Source organism: Piliocolobus tephrosceles, chromosome 5, assembly GCF_002776525.5.
Source record: "Piliocolobus tephrosceles isolate RC106 chromosome 5, ASM277652v3, whole genome shotgun sequence".
Lineage (NCBI taxonomy): Eukaryota > Metazoa > Chordata > Mammalia > Primates > Cercopithecidae > Piliocolobus > Piliocolobus tephrosceles.
This window is the reverse complement of record NC_045438.1, coordinates 46836916-46858491: the sequence shown is the minus strand read 5'-3', so window position 1 is coordinate 46858491 and position 21576 is coordinate 46836916. Positions and strand designations below refer to the sequence as shown.

The 21576-nt window shown below is 39.1% G+C and overlaps 1 protein-coding gene across 4 annotated transcripts in view; it reads right to left on the bottom strand.

Moving 5' to 3' along the window:
• Positions 1–360: 360 nt before the first annotated feature.
• Positions 361–21576, bottom strand: part of GRM1 (glutamate metabotropic receptor 1) — a 440038-nt gene continuing 418822 nt past the window's right edge. The window contains exons 9-10 of one of the 4 annotated variants that reach the window (XM_023194785.3): positions 11590–11674; positions 361–4085 (exon numbers count right to left, since the gene is read on the bottom strand). In XM_023194785.3, coding sequence (XP_023050553.1) covers positions 11614–11674 — 61 coding nt within the window. In that variant the 3' untranslated portion in view covers positions 361–4085; positions 11590–11613. The remainder of the gene's footprint in view (positions 4086–11589; positions 11675–21576) is intronic. The other 3 variants (XM_023194786.2, XM_023194783.3, XM_023194784.2) reach the window with 3 other exon arrangements.

Genomic DNA, 21576 nt, shown 5'->3' with positions numbered 1-21576 from the left:
TGCAGGGTGTGAATAAAACAAAGCTGGGACCATTGGATGCCTTTGCCCCCAGAGCTCCACTAGAATGCCAGGAGTTTGTTCAGCTTCACACCCTCATCAAAAAAAAGAATGACAATATCTGCCAAGGGCACTGCAAATTTTAATTTTGGAGTTCATTTAAAACTGCTATAACATGAGGTACCACTTCTTCATGGTCAAATTGTACTTCTCACCTACTTGATCTGTAGATCTTGTGTGGCATTCTCCAGCTTTCACCCAGAGGACATGTTCTGAGTCAAATCAAAACCTTGGAATTGTTTCTTCTACTGGTCTATTTCTATTATTATAACTCTCACAGACTACAGAGAAAGAACATACACATTTAATAAATAGAAAATATTTATTATACAGCATTATCAAGATTATTTGACAAAAGGCAGTAACAAGCCAAAGGAAAACACATTTACAAGAAGCTGAACAACTTGTATCAGCACATACATTAAGGTGAAGAGTTTCGGCCCTCTTGGGATAGGGTATGTATGTGTACGTCTCCAATTTTGAACAATGATGACATAGGACTAATACTCTATTTATTCAGGAGACCCCATAATCACGATAATCATAGGCATTCAGAGTAATAAAGTGATCACAGTTGAATGAACATGTTCACCAAATGTCTTAGACCAACCTAATATCATCTTATACTTGAATATAAGTTGTTTTCCTTATCTATTCTAATTTTTAAAAAATCTGAATGCACAAGCCCTGTGATATTAGAGATGTACATTAGTGGCATTAAGAGTAAAAAATAAACATGATTCACTAATAGAGATCATATGCTTTCCCTCATGAATTTGTCAATTACTAAAATCCCATCTATTAATCACTGGAGCCATTGATTTTCCTCTGTCTGCTTTCTTACAATGAAAACATGGAACCGAAGTCCACATCTCGGTCATGAGATCTTTATAATAAAGGTGTTTTAAAATAATTTTTAAAGGAAATGCAGTTCATTCTTGGTGTGGAACTGACTAAACTTGGCAGTAGAAGTATAAGAAATACAAGCCTCCAACATTGGAGTGGATGTTAAATTCTGAACAAATGATGCAGTGGATATTTAAAGATTCTAAGATGATTTTTGGCTGAGAAATCAGCAGCTTCAATATGAAGGAAGCATATTAAAATGTGACTGAACATAAGGCATAAACAAAGATATTTAAGGGGGGTTGAATTCATTCCACAAATAATAGAAGAAATCAAAACAGCAAGAAAAATCCTTTTATTGGGGGTAAAAATGGATGGTAAAGATGGAATAAGTGGATTACATGTCAGTGGATATTGCACAACAGCAAATAACAGAAACAAAAAGTTATGACAGCCAAGACACAGGAATAAAAGTCCATGAACATAAAAATTAAAAGAAGGCAAAATGTGATTGATAAAGATTTTACAAATTATGAGCTGAGTTAGATGTTACTGTATGTTAGACGCTCAAATAGCTGTGGAAAATCTTAAAAAAAAAAAAAAACCTAATATAACCTGGAATAATCTAAATGCTTTGTTCAATCTTATGTTTTAATAATGTGTGCAAGCTTATAAAATGTACCGTTTATTTTCACTCTCAGTTTTTGTGCACTTTTAATATAACAAATTTTCAAACCACTTCATTAATAACATGTCTCCACATCAGAAAATATCTGAAAAATAAGTTCCATCTTAGAAGAAAAATGTCTATCCAAGCCGCATATGAAAACATTGAGCTATAGTATTCAAACCTTCAAAGAGCTTCTGTAGATATTGATGACAATGATGTATAAAACATTATTGGAACATAAAAATATATATATATGGTATATTCAAAAGACAATTTCTAATTGCAGTTAGATTGACTACTAGGTTGACATTGACAGGTCAATTTGACATTACTTTGCACAAATTTTATGATCGCACATATACAAGGACACAGGAACACATTCACTCACTAGTTACAAGGACTTCAGTGACAATAGGATAGAATTATTTGTCATTTAAACCAGTAATAGTTGCTATGAGTACATCATTAGATTCAAAGATGGATTTGTTTCTGTAATACGTAGGAGAAATAATGGCACCAAATTGTACATATATGCATCTTAGAAGTTCAACTGGTAGGTATTATTTGCTACAGTAAGTGGAAGGGTAACAATTTTGCCACATGGTTTGTTCTTTAATTGAAGGTCAATGGAAAGCCCGCTTGGCACAAACACAAGTTAATCCACAAAAGGGTTCCCGCCACTCTCGAAATAATCTCTTCTTCTGGCCTTTTCCCCAAATCGCCAATAAGTGAATATGGAACATGAGAAGCTGATCATGTGTTTTTCTTTTTCAAAGTCCCATGCTGATGGATTGTCCTATTTCTAGCTCCTTCCTCCTGTAGCACGCCTGATGAAGCACTTTTTGGTGATAATTTTGCTCTTATTCCTGTTTTCCTAAATAAAGGACATCTGCAGAGCAGCAGGGGGTCCATGCACCTTTCTTCAAGTGCAGTCTCAAAGCTGGCACTGGATGGGTTGCAGTGGATGAAGAGAGACCCCTGTGCAGCTCCGTTCCTGAGTCTCCTGAAGATGAGGAGTCTAGTCAGCCCAGGGGAGAGAAGAGTTTCTGAGCAAGGAGCTGCTGTCCCATCATCCCATCATCCTTTTGGGATGGGTCTGGCCTGGGCCCTTCCCCTCCGCGCACCTGCTCTGTCCGGCTCCACCAACTCACTCCGAATGCCATCAGGCGAACTCATGATCCGACTGGCATGTCCACGTAGGCTGTTCCTTAGCAAGCATGGCCCAGTGTGTGTGGGCATATATATATCTATGCACAATTGTGCAAAAGAGGAGATTATGTTTGTGATGTCATTATTATTGATTTGTGATAAAAGTTATATACCATACGGAATTGTGCTTTGTCAGAATTCCCTTTCTTCCCAGAGAAGGCTTTGAGTAATTCAAGAATCCGAATCCTGACCTGGAGCATTTTTTGCTTGGTGTCCTTCCCTCTCTTCCTACTTAAGGCGGCAGCAGCAGCAGCGGTCTCCTCCTCTCCTCCCGGCGAGGTCCCCCACTCCCAGGTTTCTCCCCACAGCTGTTCGCACATCTCTGGAGGTGTAGGAGCTCTCTGGCTTGTCTTGCTTTTCTATGTGGACCCTTCCCCTCTACAGGGTGGAAGAGCTTTGCTTGTAGTCCCGCAGAATGACGGAGGCATAGGACACGTTGGGAGGGGTGCAGAGCACCGACTCGGACACGGGGGAGCTGGGCACCGAGCTGCCCGAGGCCACCGAGTCGCGAAAAGGCGACGGAGGCGTCAGCGCAGGCGAATCCTCCGGGGTCAGTTTGCTGGCCGCCTGCAGGTCCTCCTCCTCCTCTTCCAGTTCGTCTTCTTCCGTGTTCCCTTCCCGCTCGTGCTCATACACGTACTCCTGGAGGAGCTTAAACCTCTCGCTGTCGTCGTCGTCGTCCGCGGGCGGGGAGACCAGCTCCTCCTCGAAGGTGCTCAGCTGCAACGGCAGCATCTGCAGGTGCTGCGGGGGTGGCGGGGGCGGGTACAGGGACCGCAGCCCGTTCCCGGGACCTCCGGGGCCTGCCAGCACCGCGTGAAAATCCGGGATCACAGTGCTGAAGTTGCTGACCACTCCCTGGAACTGGTCCATTAGCGATTTCTGCTGTGGAGGGGGCTGCTGCTGCTGCTGGAGAGGAGGGGGCAAGCCCTTGGGGAGGGCTGGGTCAGCCAGGAAGAGGGGAGTCTCCTCTGAGGTCAGGTGGGGCGGCAGAGGCGGAGTGGTCGCCGCGCTTGGCACGCGCCTGTGCACCACCATGGAAGGGCTGCCAGGAGGGCTAAAGCGAACCGGCTGGGCATCCTCTTCCTCCTCCACGTTGTAAAGGGTCTTGGTGCTGGTATCTGAAAAGGTAAGGCTCTTGCCAGAGCCTTGGTAACTTTTAGTGAGGGGCTTGATGACGGCTGTTTGGTTGCAGGCCGTCTCATTAGTCTTCACGTGCACAGAGAGGCGGTGCCACATGTGCTGTCCCTTGGACACCTGTCCTCCACCTGGTTCAGACCATGACACAGACTTGCCATTAGAACTATGAATAAAATAGAGATGGATTTATTTGCAGATAGATCATGCGCACTGGATAAAATACATAAAAACATATGCAAATCTAGCTCAATGTAATTTAACTGCTGTCCCTGCTGTAGGACTTTGCTCCAGCACCCCATACCTCCTCTTACAAAAGGAACACCAAAAGCTGTAGTTACCACGGGATGCCACTGGAGCTGCAGCCAGTGATTCCATCCTGAGCCAAGGAAGGAAATATTGACCCTGAGAAAAGTTGTTGAGGAGAAAAGCCAGTTTGTTGTAGAAATAGCTATTTTCATTTAGGTCTAAGATTTCACAAAGCTCTTTTTCTCCCTTGTGCTCTCTCCCTCTCCCTCTCTGTCTCTCTCTGACACACACACACACACACACACACACACACACACTTTTGAAAAACTCCCAACTGATGGAGGAAAACTTTTTTTAAAAAAAATCTTAGTTACATATGAACAACCAAAATAATGACTATTGTCCCTGTGACAAATTAAGAACCACATACAAAGCTACTCTCGTTGTGTTGTGGGATTATAAAATAGATCCTCTCAGTTGCCCATTCTCATATGCAAATATTTCCCATGACCAGGGTGGCGTGATCACACAGGGTACCTATAAGGAACATAAAAAAGCAGATGACAGAAAAACTCGGACTTATGGTCAATTTATGAGCTTTGTAGCTTTTGATTTTTTAAAAAACATTTCAATGCATAATTTCTCACACATACAGTGGATCACAATTCACATAAAGGCCCTGATTCATAGCAGCTAGTTTGGGATTTTCACACTAGGAACATTAGGAACAAGATTATGATTGAGACAAAGCAGCAGTTACTGAGACAAAGACATCTACTCATTGAGCCTTGGTGAAGAAAGTCTTAGGGTGCCAGCAGTCTCCCAGCCGTATCAACTCTCATCTTCTTGGCACCCACAGAAAACCAGGGATATGGAATTTCTCTCTGAATAAGAAAATAATGAGATGTACTGTGGCATACACCCCAAATTCTGTCCTATTGTAATGACTCTGATCTTACTTCTGGACTTAGCTTCTTTTCTGTATAACTTTTAGCATATGGTGGTACCTTACCATAGCCTTCTGTTAATAACAACGGTGGTAATCCTTAAATCAGGAAATAATTGTTTCTTTTTTTTTTTTTTAAGAAGTTTGCTTTTTTTCTGTACTCAGTAAAATGACAGAGAAGGTAGCATAATAATAACACATGTGTGACATTAAAAGGAATATGAAAATGAACTTTTTTTTTGAAGTGGAGGTGAAATAGACTATATTCTAGTTTTTGTTTGAAAAAATGTAGGAAATGATTAGTAGTTTAAATAATGGCTTATTTAATCATCTTGAGAATACAAGAACGAATACTTCAAAAATTATATGTGAGCACCATTTATGATGAAGGCAATGTTTTGACATTTCATATTTTATAATCTTGAAACGTAAAGTGAGACAGATAAGTACACATGAGTGTAAAAGTCTGATATTGATTATAGAAAATTTTGGATATAAAGGCTTTAAAATAGATAAAACAGTTAAAAGTGTTGACCTCATTATTTGGGAAATAGGTAGTTCCTCCATATATCTGATAACCTACACTGCATTTTTAATTTTCTAGGAAAAAAAGGTCCTCTCTATTATATCAAAGTTAATATTTCTTTCAAATATATGCTTCACACTTTATCTGAGACTGTATAAGTACTTGTAAAGTTTTAAAAAATTGTCTCATTGACTTCCACACTATGTTGTTGGAATAGCTGACTCTTTTCTGAAGTGAACAAACTAAAGAACAGGCCAGTGGTGTCCCTGGCAAGAACAGATAGTCAACCAGCCAGCCAGAATCACTGCCAGAATCCACAGTTGTTGTTCTGAGCTTAAAACTCTAGGTAAGCTCATCCCTCACTTAATATTTCTCAACAACCCCCTCATCTACCACTATACACACTTTGTTTCTTTTTATGCATTCAATATGCCTCTTCTAGAAAGGCAAATATAAAACTTATTTGCCCTCCTTAAGAATGCCTTACTACATACAACATCCAACTCAATGATTTGCATCATTTTAAATTGCAGTGAAAAAAATGAAACCATCATTCTCAGCAAACTATTGCAAGAACAGAAAACCAAACACCGCATGTTCTCACTCATAGGGGAGAACTGAACAATGAGATCACTTGGACTCGGGAAGGGGAACGTCACACACCGGGGCCTATCATGGGGAGGGGAGAGGGGGAGGGGGGGAGGGATTGCTCTGGGAGTTATACCTGATGTAAATGATGAGTTAATGGGTAATGACAAGCTGATGGGTGCAGCACACCAACATGGCACAGGTATACATATGTAACAAACCTGCGCGTTGTGCACATATACCCTAGAATTTAAAGTATAATAATAAAAAAAAAATTAGAAAAAAAAAAAGAAAAAAGAAAAAAATGTTTCCTTCCCCACCTTCCTACTTCTTAATACGCATTAGGAAATGCCTTCTTAATGTTTACCAGAAAAATGCTTAAACAAAATGTTATCCTGTATCTATTTAGTTGTGTGTGTTAAAAAATAAAATAAAATAATAAAAATAAAAACAACAACAACAACAAAAAAAAACAGGTCCCTTGAGAACTAGTCTGCCTCTAATTCAACCAGCAGGCTTAGCTGTCCCTTAGTTTCCACACATAATAGCAAAAAGGTAGCTTGTTTCCTGGAAAGCCCTAAGGTGATCCCACTGATTCACATGGGCTGTTTTCCTCATTGTCCATAGGTTCTATGCTGGCCTCTTTTTAAATCAAAAGCACCCATAAGTTAACAGTATTATTAATCATGTTGCAGACAGATATAATCATAATTTAGTTCTGTTTTAATTAAATCCAATTTTTATTGTTGAGATGGGACATTTCCACTATGGCCTTCAAAATTGGGAACTGTCGTTCCTCTCAGTCTTGCTCTAGATTTGCTGTAAAGTACTATTTAATTAGGAAACAGATCTCACACCTCAGGGCATTTATCAGATTAACAAAATCAGCGTAATCTTTCTTTCAAGGACAAAACAAATTGCTTTTTAAAAACCAAAGATAGGAGAAGGAATGTATCATCTCACAGACATTGCAGCACTGAGTATAAACTTTGGTCCTTTGGGATGAGTCATTTCTTACCTGTGGTCCATAGATAATCTGAAAGGTCCATGTATCTATACCTGCAGTAAGCATTGTTTTTAGACTGAATAAATATTATGTATTTGTAGACAACGCACTGCTGTTTTTAAATGTATGTGGATGCTGTTATAATAAAGTGTGCTATTCAGTACATGTGTAACTAAATTCTGGGAAGCTTTTATTTTGTTCCGTATTCAAATGGCCATGAATAGAGGTACATTTAGTAATAATAGATTCAGGTGAAGGCTTAAGAACTGTTTTGGTGAGAAAAGAGAGTATCTTATTTGAAAAGGCTGGGAACCAACTACTGTGATATTAAGAACAGAAAAATATATAAAATCAAATCCCTTTATGTCAAAAAAGAGTAAACACATTATAAAAATATAATATCACCCTGCAAAATGATATTTATTTAATCCCAGATAACTTTAATTGTTTCTGCTTATGCCACTAGCTTCCTCCTTCTATTGTTTAATTTCATTTGGCCTCCTAATCTCAGGAAAAGCAATCTGGTTTAGAAAACACCACATAATTGTTACAAAGCACCCGAACCTTTTGCTCAAACTTCAAAAGACAGACCTGAGACCTAAAACAATCTCATATTTGAAGATCAAATGCAGCAGCATTTAGAGTAAATATCTCAGGTGGCTCAATTGGAGGAAAACACTGTTAGGCCTACAGAATGTATAGAATAATGTATAGTTACCGTGTGGACATCTGGGCAGGCCTGAGGCTGCAGTTCCAGCAACAACAGGTTCAGGATCTTGCTTTGGTTTTTCTTTCATTAGATAACTATCGCAATCCCCCAAACAGAAAACCCAATATTTACAGCACTCTTGAGAGTTGAGAGTGGGTAGTGTAAACAGATTAGTGTATCTTTGGCATTCAGTGATCCTGTCTGTTTTATTTGTTTCAGTAAGTACTAGTTACATCTGCAGAGTACACTGTTCTCTGATCCAGAGAGGTTTAAAATGGGAACTACAGTGGGTGGGTGTCTGAGATCATCAGGAGGGAAGCCTCCTGCACAAGCTGCCTGAAGGGGAAGCTTACACAACACCTGTCTGTCTTATGTCCAAATCAAGTCTTTGCCTCTAGGCTTAATAGCTTCACAACAGATATAAGAACAGTATCCAGAAAGCCCACAGATAATGCAAGACCTTCGCATAAGAAAGAGAGGCTCATTCTTTGGAACCTGAGGAGGGTAGCCCTTGTTTTCTCTGAAAGTGAAAATTGAAACAGAAATCACCATCGAGTCCCAGCAAGGAGAGAATTGGTTCATCAAGAAAAAATATCAAAAGGCACAGGCTTCGGGGCAGTTCTGCTCTGGCTCCTGAAGCTACAGCTAGAATATGAGGCCTGTCAAGGAAGGGGAGGTTCTGACCCCACCAAAACTTTCCCAAAGGAATGCTGGAAATACAACTGTCCAAATAGTTCAACTTCACATTCATCAGCCCTCTGGTACCCCAGTGCAGCTTGAGAAGTAGGTCTTGTAGAATCTCAGGCCTAAGAACTATTTGACACCAGTTGAATCAGACTTCTGTTTTCCCAGACAACCCCAAGTTTGTCATCAATACAAAGGATTCCCACTGACTCCAGCTCCACTTCTTGTAAGCCTTCCAGAAAAGTCTGCATATTTAGAATGTATTCTCAAACTTGGGGGCCTATCTGAACATAATTACAATTTCTCATCTTTTTGACTCCCCACTGGCTGTAAGGTAGAGAATCTCTGAGTGTGCTTTCTAATTATATGAGAACTTGGTAGTTTCTGTTGATATTACATCTTAAATAGTATTGTGAAGCTTAGCCTTTTCCCCTTTAATTCTACCTTCATCTTAAGCTAGTCAGAGAGCCATTGGCTTGCTGAAATTAGAGAATATCACAAAGTCTAAATATGCAGTTCTTCTTTTAGGATGTTTAGATCAATTACATCCTACATGCTCAAGTTATATGACACCAGATAAAATATAATAGAAAGAAAATCAGTTTGCCTTTATTAAGACCTGTGCTTTCTTCATTTGATCAATAAAGAAAAAGACATTCAGAGATAAAATTACCTAATCAAATTCAGTAAAGTATGGAAGGCACCACAAACTTTGTCTGGGTAGAGGCTCCACTCTCCCGAGAAAATTACTCAATTTATTTCATATTCAAGAATAGAATTCTGATGGATACTAAAATTTTTCCAAGTATATTTTGAATGGTCTTTGGTCCAATGTAATCATGATTAATGGCTGATCTAAGAAATTCTTGTACCAAAGTCTGTTTAAGACAACATGTTGGTACCATGGCATTGCTTTAGCAGAGGTATAACAAATATGATTATATTTCTTCAGGAATTATAGATGAATGTAAATTATGCTCCTTTTAAAGGAACTTCAGATCAAAACATTATTATTTCTTCTATGCTTTGTGCTACCAGAAACAATCTCTTAATAGTAAGAAATTTTGATGCTCCTCACCTCTAACTGGAGTTCTCACAATTTAACCTGGGAAATGGGAAAACTGATAAATTTTCCGATTTGCCAATTTCCCAACAAAGAAATGCAACTGCCATATTTCCTGCAACTGGAAAATTTGCTGATTTTCTAATTGCAATACAAATTACAGCTGCATTGCTCTGTTGGGATTATTTCTCAGGAGTAGGATAGATCTAGACAGATCATAATGGTCCAGTAGGCAGCTTTATTTCCATCATCACTAATCTCTTTGCCTTGCCTATTCACAAAAACAGTGGGAACTGAAGGTCACAGGAGAACATATCTTTAAAAAAAAAAAATTTAACAGGAACAACCATGGCTAAAAATATCCAGTCTTAGTTTAGTCTATGGTGCACTGATTTAAACCTACTTATCTCTTCCTAATCCTTTATGGTCTGAAGAAGGAAAGTTTGAATAGATCCTATTCTGAAAGTTCTTAATGGCCAGTCTGTTAGCTTTGCTGATTGTTACTTTATTTTCTGTCACCCACCAGGGAGGTGCCACATTCAGCTTTTACTTTTGCTTTTAGTCACAAACTGTCAGTCAACTCTCCTCTCTCTCTGGCCCTGCTGTCATGATAAGACAAGCACATCTACCCATTCCCATCAATCCTTTTTGACAGGCAGCCAGCAGCTCTCACAATTAGAATCTCCTTGCTGTGTCCTTGGTTAGACTCACCCCATGATGCAAGAAACACTCAGTGCCTTCTGAGCTTGGGAGAATTACAGAGAATTCATCCAGCCACAGTAGAGTGGCTCTGGCCTAGATGTACAGATGCCTCTCAGTTACTACCTGGAACACCAGCAGGACTACCGCATTTATTCCTCTAAGAATCAATATGATTTGGCGGAGACCACACTCTTTCTATTTGGGCTTGTATAAGGAAAAGCAGAAAGGCAGACAACAGACTTCCCAGTGCACTCCACTGAGTGAAGGGAAGAGATATTATGGCCCCATTCACCAGCCTCCATGGCCAGGTTCAGTAGCAGACATTTGAACAAATCGGGCTCTTCTCATCTGAAGAGCTATTCAAGCCACAGGCACCTCATCAGTGGACTCCCTCCTGCTGCAGGAATGTGTACCTTTGACTCTCCCAGGAGTTTGAAGGGCTGTAAAGGAACAGCTGAAAATGACCACAGACTCCGTGCACAACGAACTGAACATGGTCTATGTTCTTCTGTTAACTTAAAAAGACACTGTCAAGATCTAAAGGTCAAAAATGGGACCAAACATGCATCGTTTTTATCAGACGAGGAAATCTGATAAAAATCACTCATAATGTTAGGAAAATGACTACTTTTCCTTTTTGTAAAGTATACTTTTTGTGGGACACACAACACTTTTGTTTTGTGCTCCCCAGGGCGTGGGAGGCACCCAGCAGAGGCTCATGTTGGCACCCACCCCTGCAAACTGACATGATAGAACTCTTCCATAAATTCAAGCTATGACTTTTACTTTAGTGCAGACAGCATCATTTCAAACATTTGTGCAACCACAAAAAGGCAAAAAAAGAAAGGAAAAGAAAGAGCTCCGTTTGCCAAGGAGAAGCTGACAAATTTCTGAAGGGGGAAAATTCACTTTCGAGCTTGTGAGTGGGAGTCACAAACAAAAGTGAATCTCCAGAATCAGAAAAAAAAATAGTGCATCAAAACATAAAACAGCAAAAAGACTAAATGAACAACTTGACAGTGTCCTTTTAAGAACGATGGACGATAAATTTAAGGCAGTCGTGCAAACCATGGCACGTAAATGAATTCTTCATTCTGATGGCATGCACCACATCTGTTTCCATGTTAGAAAGTGGAAAAACCCAGGAGAGAGAAAGCAAGGGGCAAAACACTAGATTTTCCATGCAGCTTCTCTTACACATTCACTGCAGTGTGGGGGTTTTCAAAGCTGCACATGTGCCGACGGACATTGGCTGGTGGGCGAGAATTCTGGCTGCCTCTTCCTGAAGATTGAAAAGAAAAAGACACCCAGTGAGCGAGGGGGTTATACATGTGTACAGATATGGCAAGTCCACCACTCAGGCAGTGCCTGGCCCTGAGCCTTGCTCTGTATTGCCTCCACCTCCATTTCCTGTATGGTCTTCGCTCTGCCTGGCTGTTTCTTATTGCCAGGCTATTTCATAAAGCCATGGCAGTGGGGTGCATCTCTTTCTAAGTGGCAGATGTTTTTTTGCTCTCTGTGTGTGTCTATCCCAGGTTTGCTCTTTCCCTCCACTGTTGACACCTTTCTTTATCCCTGGTGGCAGTGGACTTCACCTATACTCACTTTGATGTAGGCTGATTCTTCCCGCCCTCTACCCCTCTTAAAGGAAGTGCAAGAGTTTGTCTGACACTGTGACTTAATTGCACTCTTAATTTTCCTGCATATTATGGCATCATGAATGCATTGCTGTCACTTCATATAAAGTCACATTTATCTCTTGGCATTCACAAGACAGAAAGTGTCCAATGGTAGAGAGATGGGGAGCAGCAAGAGACCCACCTGTTGAGACTGGAAGAATCTGTACAAGGGAAGAATATCATCTCATTCCCTAATTGGATGTCTCCCTATACAGCACCTAGGATAATCTGTCCTCTGTGCCCCTTTGGCAGATGGAGAAGAGAACTGGCTAGACATGACAATGCTGATGGGCAGCTATGGGTAGTTGGTCTTTCCATCATTTTTTGGAATAAGGATAAGTGCTTTTCCCATAAGTTAGCCAGCACTGCAGGAGGTGGTGGGATAAAGCTGTCTGGCTATCATGCCACATAAGCGGGCTGCCTGTCATAGAAAATAATTTCAGGGACAAGATGCTTAGGGTGAACTATCAGCACATGCTACAGGTGGTATGGATGAGGTTGGTTCAACTGGAGAGAAATCTCTCATGTCAGGGGACTCTGCAGTGATGCAGTTCCCTATAGGGCTCCTCAAACTCATCAGTGCTCTCTATGAGTCAACCTCTGACCCTCTACCCAGAAGATCCTGGTAACAATTGTCCAGGGTAACCTGGAAGAGGACCACAGTGGCTCCTGGCAAGTCAAAGACCTTTTCCTTCTCTTCTATCTCTTTTTCCCATCAAAGTAGACAGAAGAGTGAAAACTCAGAAGAAAGAGGAGGAAGAGGTATTGCAGGAGGAGACCATACCCCTTCCCATTCCAAGTCTTTCAGGCTGAGGACTGACACGTGCTGGAAAGAAGAGCTGTCAGTTTTAATTTTTAAAAAAGAATACTCTTTTTTAAAGATGTTCACTACCTGAAAGCAAGGGATTTGATCTGAATGTATAAGGTAAGAAAAGGTTTTCCATAACACAATGAATGTAACAGAGAAGCAACAAAATTAATCCATATGTACGATTCCATCAAGTTTGGACCATTCACGAAATCATTTAAAGGTGCATGATCTACCCAGAGTAATTTGAAATCCTCATCCAAAAATAAGAATTTGAGACACTTTGGTGTAACTTCATTATTACTGCGATAATCCATTCATGTAAGAAACTTAGAAAAAGAGACACTGCTTGCTATCAAACTTGTCAGGGTAATATGCCCCTGACATTCAAGATGACCACTCGAAATCACAAAGATCATTGAAACAATGAAAATGTTAGCAAGAAGATGATCAGGAGTAAAGGTATGTCTGAATATATAAATGAAGTTAGTGGGAAGTAATACGTAAAATAATATTCAAACAACTTTATTTCTCATGAAAGAAGATAGAAAATACACTCGAAGCATTAGGCGTTGCCTTGTTTGCATGCTCTTGACCGTCTAATTAATTCTACTTTTGAGGAATGTCTGTAAATGGTCTATTCAATTGGTACTAAACTGGGTCCCTGGCAGGACCAGCTTCACGGGCCTGTAACCAGCACAGACAGACAAACACAATCCCTCCCTCCAAAGAGCCCTGCACTTGATGTTTAGTGCTCTGTGATCATCCTCTTGAAATTCATAATAATGTTATCTTTTAATTTGTATTTTGTAAGTGATGGTCAATGGGAAAATAGAGCAAGCGCTGGGAGTTGGAGCCTCAGTTTACACATGGCCCCCATCTTGCAGCTTCCCTGCCTTTCTGGACAGGCTATGGGCTTTTTGAACTCTTGTCCCCTGAGTCTCAGCCCTGTCCAGTCTCCCACTACCTGTTCCTGCCTAGAAATCACTACCACTTTCCCTCTATCCCTCCCTCCCTCACCTCCCCTCCCTTTCCCTCTCCTTCCCTCCTCTTCCCATTCCTTTTTCCTTTCCTTTCTTCCTTTTGTAAAGTCACTGCTTGTCATACACTGATGGATTCAGCATAGCTGTACCCATATATTTCCATTGTCCACCACTGACAAGGGGTTGGGCACAAGTCCTGATGAGATCAGGGTCTGATGTATGTGCCCTGCACTATCTCAAGACAATGGATGGCAGTGGCTCTCTCCTCCCTGGACTGGCAGTGCCACTACACTTTTGGTAGGCAACACGCAGTGGCAAGCCTCTTACCCGTCCTTTATCCAGATACCTTAGATGTCTCTGCACTGTTATTGCAATACCCTTGGGAGTCGCCTGTCTAATATGGACTGAGGCAAGAGGCATGTGAGAAAGAGAGGTAACTGGTTCAACTTCCCTATGACCTCTGCCCAGTGACTGGCTGGAGGGGAACCTGGCAGCCTGTGGGCCATGCACATGCAGTCACAAAATGGGGGTGGCCGTGTCTGGTGGGACTTCATTTGCCCCACACAAGGGAACACAGCACCAAATGAAAAATACAAAACACCGTGACAAATCAAGAGAAACTATGGCTTTATAATGCAGTACTTTAACACTTCCCCTGCTTTTTGAATCAGGGGCTCCGTGTTTTCATTTTGCACTGGGCCCTGCAAATAATGCAGCTGGTCCTGCCTGCTGGGGATGTCTAATGATAAATACAAGGGGTGGGGGGATGCCTTGACAACTTAGAGACTTGATGTACTGACCTTAGCACAGTTGCACAGTGTGGTGTATCTGGGCTGCATCTGTACTTCTGTGTCTACCAGGAATTGGACAGAAAGCTCTGTGGCCTCTGTGACTTACATTCCCTCTTTAAACTACTCCTGCAGTTAGGGGACAGTTCTGTGGTTCCTTTGAGGCTTTCAGGCATATTGACAGCCAAGCTTCACACAGTAACTTTGAGTAATCCCAAAGACACCCTAATTAACTATTGATGGAGAGGTTTGAAAAAAAAAAAAAAAAAAAAAAAAAAAACACTATAGAGCATCCCCTTTATGATCCCTTTTTTTTTTTTTTTTTTTTTGGTCTCTGACTTTCACTTTGCATTGAAGTGAAATATAAATGGCCCTGTGTACAGACCTTGCTTTTATGAAAGGAGTGTTTTATTAAAGGTTACAGGCTAAGCCATGTAAAATCTGAGGCCAGAGTGGTCATTTTATCAACTGCATAAAAACTGAGAGAAAGAGGTTGACTTCAGGGTATTTTTAGTAATTGCAAAACCACATATTCAATCAACCACAGATTCAGCAAGCCAGAGTAAAAGCTTGGAGGGAAAATGTAGCATATGGGGGCTTGTCAAATATAAGTCCCAAATCTGTGCTTGAATCTTTTGGCAGAAGTTGTGGATTTAAAGAAACCCCAGAAGTAGTTTAGTTAGAAAGAATCCTCTTCAATTTATTCTTAAAGTGCAAAGATCTCTCTCTCTTTCTCTTCCCTTCTCTCCTTCCTTCCTTTTTTTCTTTCCTTCCTCTCTATCCCTCCCTCCCTCCCTCCCCTCCCTTTCCTTCTCCTCCCCTCCTCTTCCCATTCCTTTTTCCTTTCCTTTCTCCCTTTTGTAAAGTCACTGCTTGTCATACACTGATGGATTCTGCATAGCTTTACCCATATATTTCCATTGTCCAAATAATCTTCCTTGATATAACAGCCTATCTGTCTTTGAGAGTTACTTAACTCTGTATGACTTTGCTTTAATATGTTATTTTATTTACATCAGGTTACCCATTCTTCCCCACTTTCTATGTAAAGATTTATTTTTTAAATGAAGTCAGAATTTGTTACAAATAAATTTTACTCAGTATGATGTTAGCAATGAGATCTCTGGACATTGAGTCAGGAGGCCTGGCACTTTCCAATTGTATGATCACTTCTTTCAGACTCAATTTTTTCACCCATAAAGAAGGATTGTTGAAAAAGTATGTGTGAAAATGCTTTCAAATAGCAAAATGCTATTCCAGCCTAAGCCATAAGCCATTGCTATTAATACCCTTATTTTGAAGGATGGAAAAATAAAGACACAGACAAAAGACCCAGATATTTTAAATATCAGTGTGTATTTAGCTTAGACTTATTTCATAGGATCTCAAACTTCCCTTCACTTTACTCGTTGACTTCAACCACTTTCCTTACTTAAGAATGTCAATAACTTCTAGTAGAAAATAAACTAGATTTTATTTTCTCTCTCTTCCAGACTTTTTTTTTTTTTTTTTTTTTTTTTTTTTTTTTTTTTTTTTTTTTTTTCTTTTTTTTTTTTTTTTTTTTTTTTTTTTTTTTTTTTTTTTTTTTTTTTGAGACGGAGTCTTGCTCTGTCGCCCGAGCTGGAGTGCAGTGGCCAGATCTCAGCTCACTGCAAGCTCCGCCTCCCGGGTTTACGCCATTCTCCTGCCTCAGCCTCCGGAGTAGCTGGGACTACAGGCGCCCGCCACCTCGCCCGGCTAGTTTTTGTATTTTTTAGTAGAGACGGGGTTTCACCGTGTTAGCCAGGATGGTCTCGATCTCCTGACCTCGTGATCCGCCCGTCTCGGCCTCCCAAAGTGCTGGGATTACAGGCTTGAGCCACCGCGCCCGGCCCCTAGACTTTTTTATTTGGGAAACAGTGACTTTGAATGGATTTTTCAGGAACAGGTGAGGCACATAGTCAGGTTAGCTGTCTATGAAGTTGCATGTTTATGGAAGTTTGGAGGTTAACCTACTTTTTAGCAGAGATAAAATGGTCTATACAATTCCAGATGGTCAGTCTCAAAAATATAGAAAGCTCACCATGGAAATAATAATGCAGCAGCTGTCCAAAGTAATCATAAAGAATGACAGCCACCACTCAAGACCATTTTAGCAGGGTACAGTCTATTTTATGTTGTTTTTATAGATAAATACATAATTTGTGCCTTTGCTTTCAAAAGCCAAATGCATTTGCCTATTTTCTGATTTTTAATATTTGTTTTTCAGCATTTGTTCATAGGAATGGAGAATGGAGCTCTGAGTATGTGTGCAGGCTCTCTGAAAATGGAAATTTTTTTCCACCCTTCCTTTTAACACATACATGTGTGTCAAAACTCTTATATGCACAATGCAGTTTTTCCATATAGGTGTAAAATATTGCTTCATTTCAAAATTTTTAATATTAAGATTCATAAACTAGTAAGAGACTACAGAGAATGATTTAATAACATTCATTTTAGTTACTACCATAGATTTGCCAAATATTAACATTTTGCCTTATTAAAATCTTCTTTCTTTTGAAAATACTAAGGATATGTTTGAAGCCCTCTGTATATTATTTTAAATATGAATCTTCTCCTTTTAAAGAGACAAATTGGTATGTATTGTCGCTTGGCATATTTTAATGCTTTTACAACATGTATACTCATATGTGTCAGTAAATATAATAGTGTTTAGCATGTTGTATTTTACATACTTGACATTACTCTACATTTCCATCCAACAATTTCCCTTTTTGCACAGTATTATGTTGGTATGTATAGCTGTAGTTCACTCACTTAAACTAAATTGAATAAATACCACACTTTAACAAATAATCCATTCTTCTACTGATGACCATTTAGTTTGTTTCCTACATTCTGCTATTTTTTCAATGCTGCAATAACCATTGTCAAGTATGTCTTCTTGCACAAACGTGGGAGATTTTTTTCCCATGATATTTACTTAGAACTAGAATTGGTACTTTGTTGAGCATGCACATTCATCTTTCTTATATATTGCCAATTTGCTCTGCAAAGTTCTTGCACAATTTACACTAGTGAATGAGATTTTTAGACATTCTGTTTGGTTTTTAAACATTTTTAAAATTAACTTTTTATTATGGCAATTTTCAAAGATATCAGATGTTGTCATCCTGATGCATACTTTGTAAAAACATCCCATCAGTCTTTCCTCTGGTGGTTTTAGCAGCCATTAATTATCAGAGTGTAGATAAATTATTTTATTATGAGACTTCAAAGTGGTGATGCAATTCTATCATCCTTTTTGTATCTGTCAACTATATTTCCTTTCTAAAGAAGAATTTTCCCTCATCATCTATTTAGTTCCTCTGAGATAGAGTTGAAACAGAAAATGTAAGGCAAATAGATGATTCTTTTCCTTTATTTACCAATGTTAAGAATCCTGACTTGGTTTTCTAACGTTCTCCAATAGTGTATCACATGGGGGTCTGCTTCTACTGTCTGTTTCCCTAGGTTTTCCAGAAGTATGGTCCTATCTCTTGGTATTTCTAATAGTATTTTATATCAGATGAGACTCTGTGAACATATAAAATAAGATTATGTTGAGGCCCTAGAAAGTGCTATCTTGCTTTACTATTTTCTCTGCTAAGTAGAGGGACACTGCTTAACATAATCCAACCAGTGACTCAGCTGAGTCACAGTCATTTTGCAATTTTGATAAAAATCAGTCTACCATAAGGCATATCCCTTTAGGACTTTCAACAGAAAGCCTGGCTGTGCACTATTGCACTTCATCTGGTGGGTCTTTCTCTCCACCACCTGCTTTTTGGTCTGCTGCAGATAGCTTCAAAATTAGAAAAGATATCTCGACAGGGAACCTTTATCATGTGTTTGAATGACTTTGAGTCTTCAATTTTGTCATTTTAGCTTCACATGATTATGAAAGTGTTTTTGAGCTCTCTCCTCGATGAGTCTGTCTCTCAGTACTGGAGAACTCCATGGAAATCTATTCTGTATGGCAGAGGTATTCAGCTTATCTTTTAATCTTTCTGACCCACCCAATGGCAGACATCAGCAAATGTGCTGAGGGAGAAGCTGGACCTGTGGTGAAGCCTCTCTGGCCTTTCATTTCCTCACCCCAGTCCTTCGTGACCAAAAGATTTCCTGTTTCCTCTGCTCCTTCCACTGATTCTCCGCTGGGCCCAACCCTCGAAACTCAGGGATATGGTTTAGCTCTCTGTCCTACCCAAATCCCATCTTGAATTATAATCCCTGTGTTGGAGAAGGGGCCTCGTGGGAGGCGATTGCATGGTGGAAGCAGGCTTCCGCCTTTCCCCTTGATCTTCTTGTGATAGTGAGTGTGCTCTCACGAGATCTGATTCTTTGAAGGTGTGTGGCACTTCCCCCTTCACTCACTTGCTTTCCTGCTCTGCCATGGTCAGACTTGCTTGCTTTCCCTTCGCCTTCTGCCGTGATTGTAAGTTTCCTGAGGCCTCCCAGTTGTAATTCCTGTTAAGCCTGTGAAACTGTGGGTCAATTAGACCTATTTTCTTCATAAATGACCCAGTCTCAGGTAGTTCTGTATAGTGGTGTGAGAATGAACAAATACACTCAGCCTCCAGATAGTGCCCTGAATTGGCAAATTTGGACTATCAGTGTTTGCCCCATGGAAACACGGCTGCAGATAATTGTCTCAGTTTTCAGTTCTCTCTCTGAGATTTTAGTCTCATTAATCTTCGTCATTTCAGTAGCTCCCTGCTGTAAATAAATTACCTTTGTCTTTCCTATTATTTTTCCAATTATTCTTCTTGGGAGCTATTCAGCCACAGTCTCTTTCATTCTACCCAAAACAAAAGTCTCATCAGGATTCTTTATTTCTTAATTTTTTGCTAAACTGAGGGTTTCAAAATGGTACCTTATTATTTTTCTTCCCTCTGTTTCTTTGGTAATGTTTAGGTTCCCTAAAGGATCCTTAGCCTTCATAGAATCTTGCATATGTTTCCTTCACAATTCCAACATGTTTGTCAAATTCCTGTACAATTCACATTGCAATGTAGGTGAAATCTCGGTATATCTCCTGTGATCCTTTTTACTCCTTATATGTTATTACTGTGAATTCTAATCTCCCATAGGCCATAGTCTCTAAAGACTGATATAATTCATGTCAGAATTACCTTACGTGCTACATATGCCCCAATTTTTTCAAATAATTAAGAAAACCATAGAATTTCTCATGCAAATCTATTACTTTTAAGAGTGAAAGAAGTTTTCTTTATAATTAAGCCATAAAAAAGGGATAACTTGGGACTGTCTGGATAGGTACAAAGACATATGGCCACTCTACTTATTATGAGTGTTAAATGAATGATTGAATAAATCAAAACAGAATATAGAAATATTCTTAATATGAATATTAGCAAGAAATAATTTTGAACTTCTCTATTACTTTGCTAATTGCAGGGATAGCAAAAGCAATTATTTTATTATAAATTCTTAAATTAATTTTAAAATTTAATATTGAATGTCATAATGTCCCCAGGAAAATTTAAATTTAAAAAAATTGGTAAAAATAATGTGTATGTATATGCTTGTATATATATATGTGTGTGCTAAAATGAGGATATACATAAAAATATCAATGGTGATTTTTCTTTCTAGATATAACTGGAAGTAATTACTATTAGCTTCCTTGTGCTTCCCAATATATTCCAAATTGCACACTGTAAGTATTTATTATTTTTAATATAATAATAAGCAATAAATTCCATTATAAAAATAAAGTTATCCTGACCTAATAATTCAGAGTATGATTCCTTTTCCTCTTAGCTTTACCCCAATAACTAAGATACTATATGGGGTTGCACACATATTTTCTTTCACTTAAAAAAGGGTATAATGTAAACATTCTAAAACTATGTATTAAAAGATATGAACAGCTACTAAAGAGACATGCCAAATTTAAATGATAGAATTTGGCACAGTACTAATATTTTTTAAGTTGATTACTACTGAAGTTTTTCTTATTTCAGAATTCTACAGTAGAGTACAGTTAGTACTTTTCATGTTGTAAATACATTATTTTATTGTACCTACATTTTAAGTGTTTGTTCTCACATATAGGCATCTTTTCCAATGAGAAAACAGATGCTCAAAATTAGGAGGAAATAAAGGCAAATCAAGTTACACAAAAGGGAAAATAGCCTGCTGTGCTTCCAGATAGACTTTAGATGACAAACTGCCAAAGTCAAACTTCTTATTATCTTACTTTGATTTGCCACTGATGGGAAGAGAAAAGGATGATGAAAACAACTTACCAAAAGTTAAAATTTTCACCTCAGAATGTTTTGAAAAAAAAGAAATAATTACTTAGTAAGAGGCTTAAAACTGAAGATGTAATGATAATTATAAAGGACTTATAACACTAAAACCTAAAATTTTGTGAAGATTATGAAATTCTTGGCTATAGCACTAACCTCAATATTAGACACCTATTTCCACTAAGGTTTATTTTACACTGGTATTTCTCTTTAAGCAGAGACATTAATACCTTCATGTCATCACACATGGAACCTGAAAAAGAACTGAATAAACAATTGTCATACAACTTCTCTCATAGTATTACAAGTATAATCACCATAGTCCTAAAGAACAACATAGTCACATCAAAGCCTGTTGAGAAAGTTATTGGTTTTCTAACATCCTCCAATAGTATTAAATGGTAGACATAATATAAAAGGGAGGGATCAAGATTGGTATAAGAAGATTTCTGCTTTCAGCTAATAGGTAGTACCCCAGGGCAAACTAACTCTACCACTGAAAACAACAAGAAAAACCAGATACATTTTTTTTTAAACCACTGGAAGATATTGAGAAGCTGTCATGGCAACCAGAATCCAACAGATCAATAAGTTGGAAGGAACAGGACTTCAGAGAGGTAAGCAGAT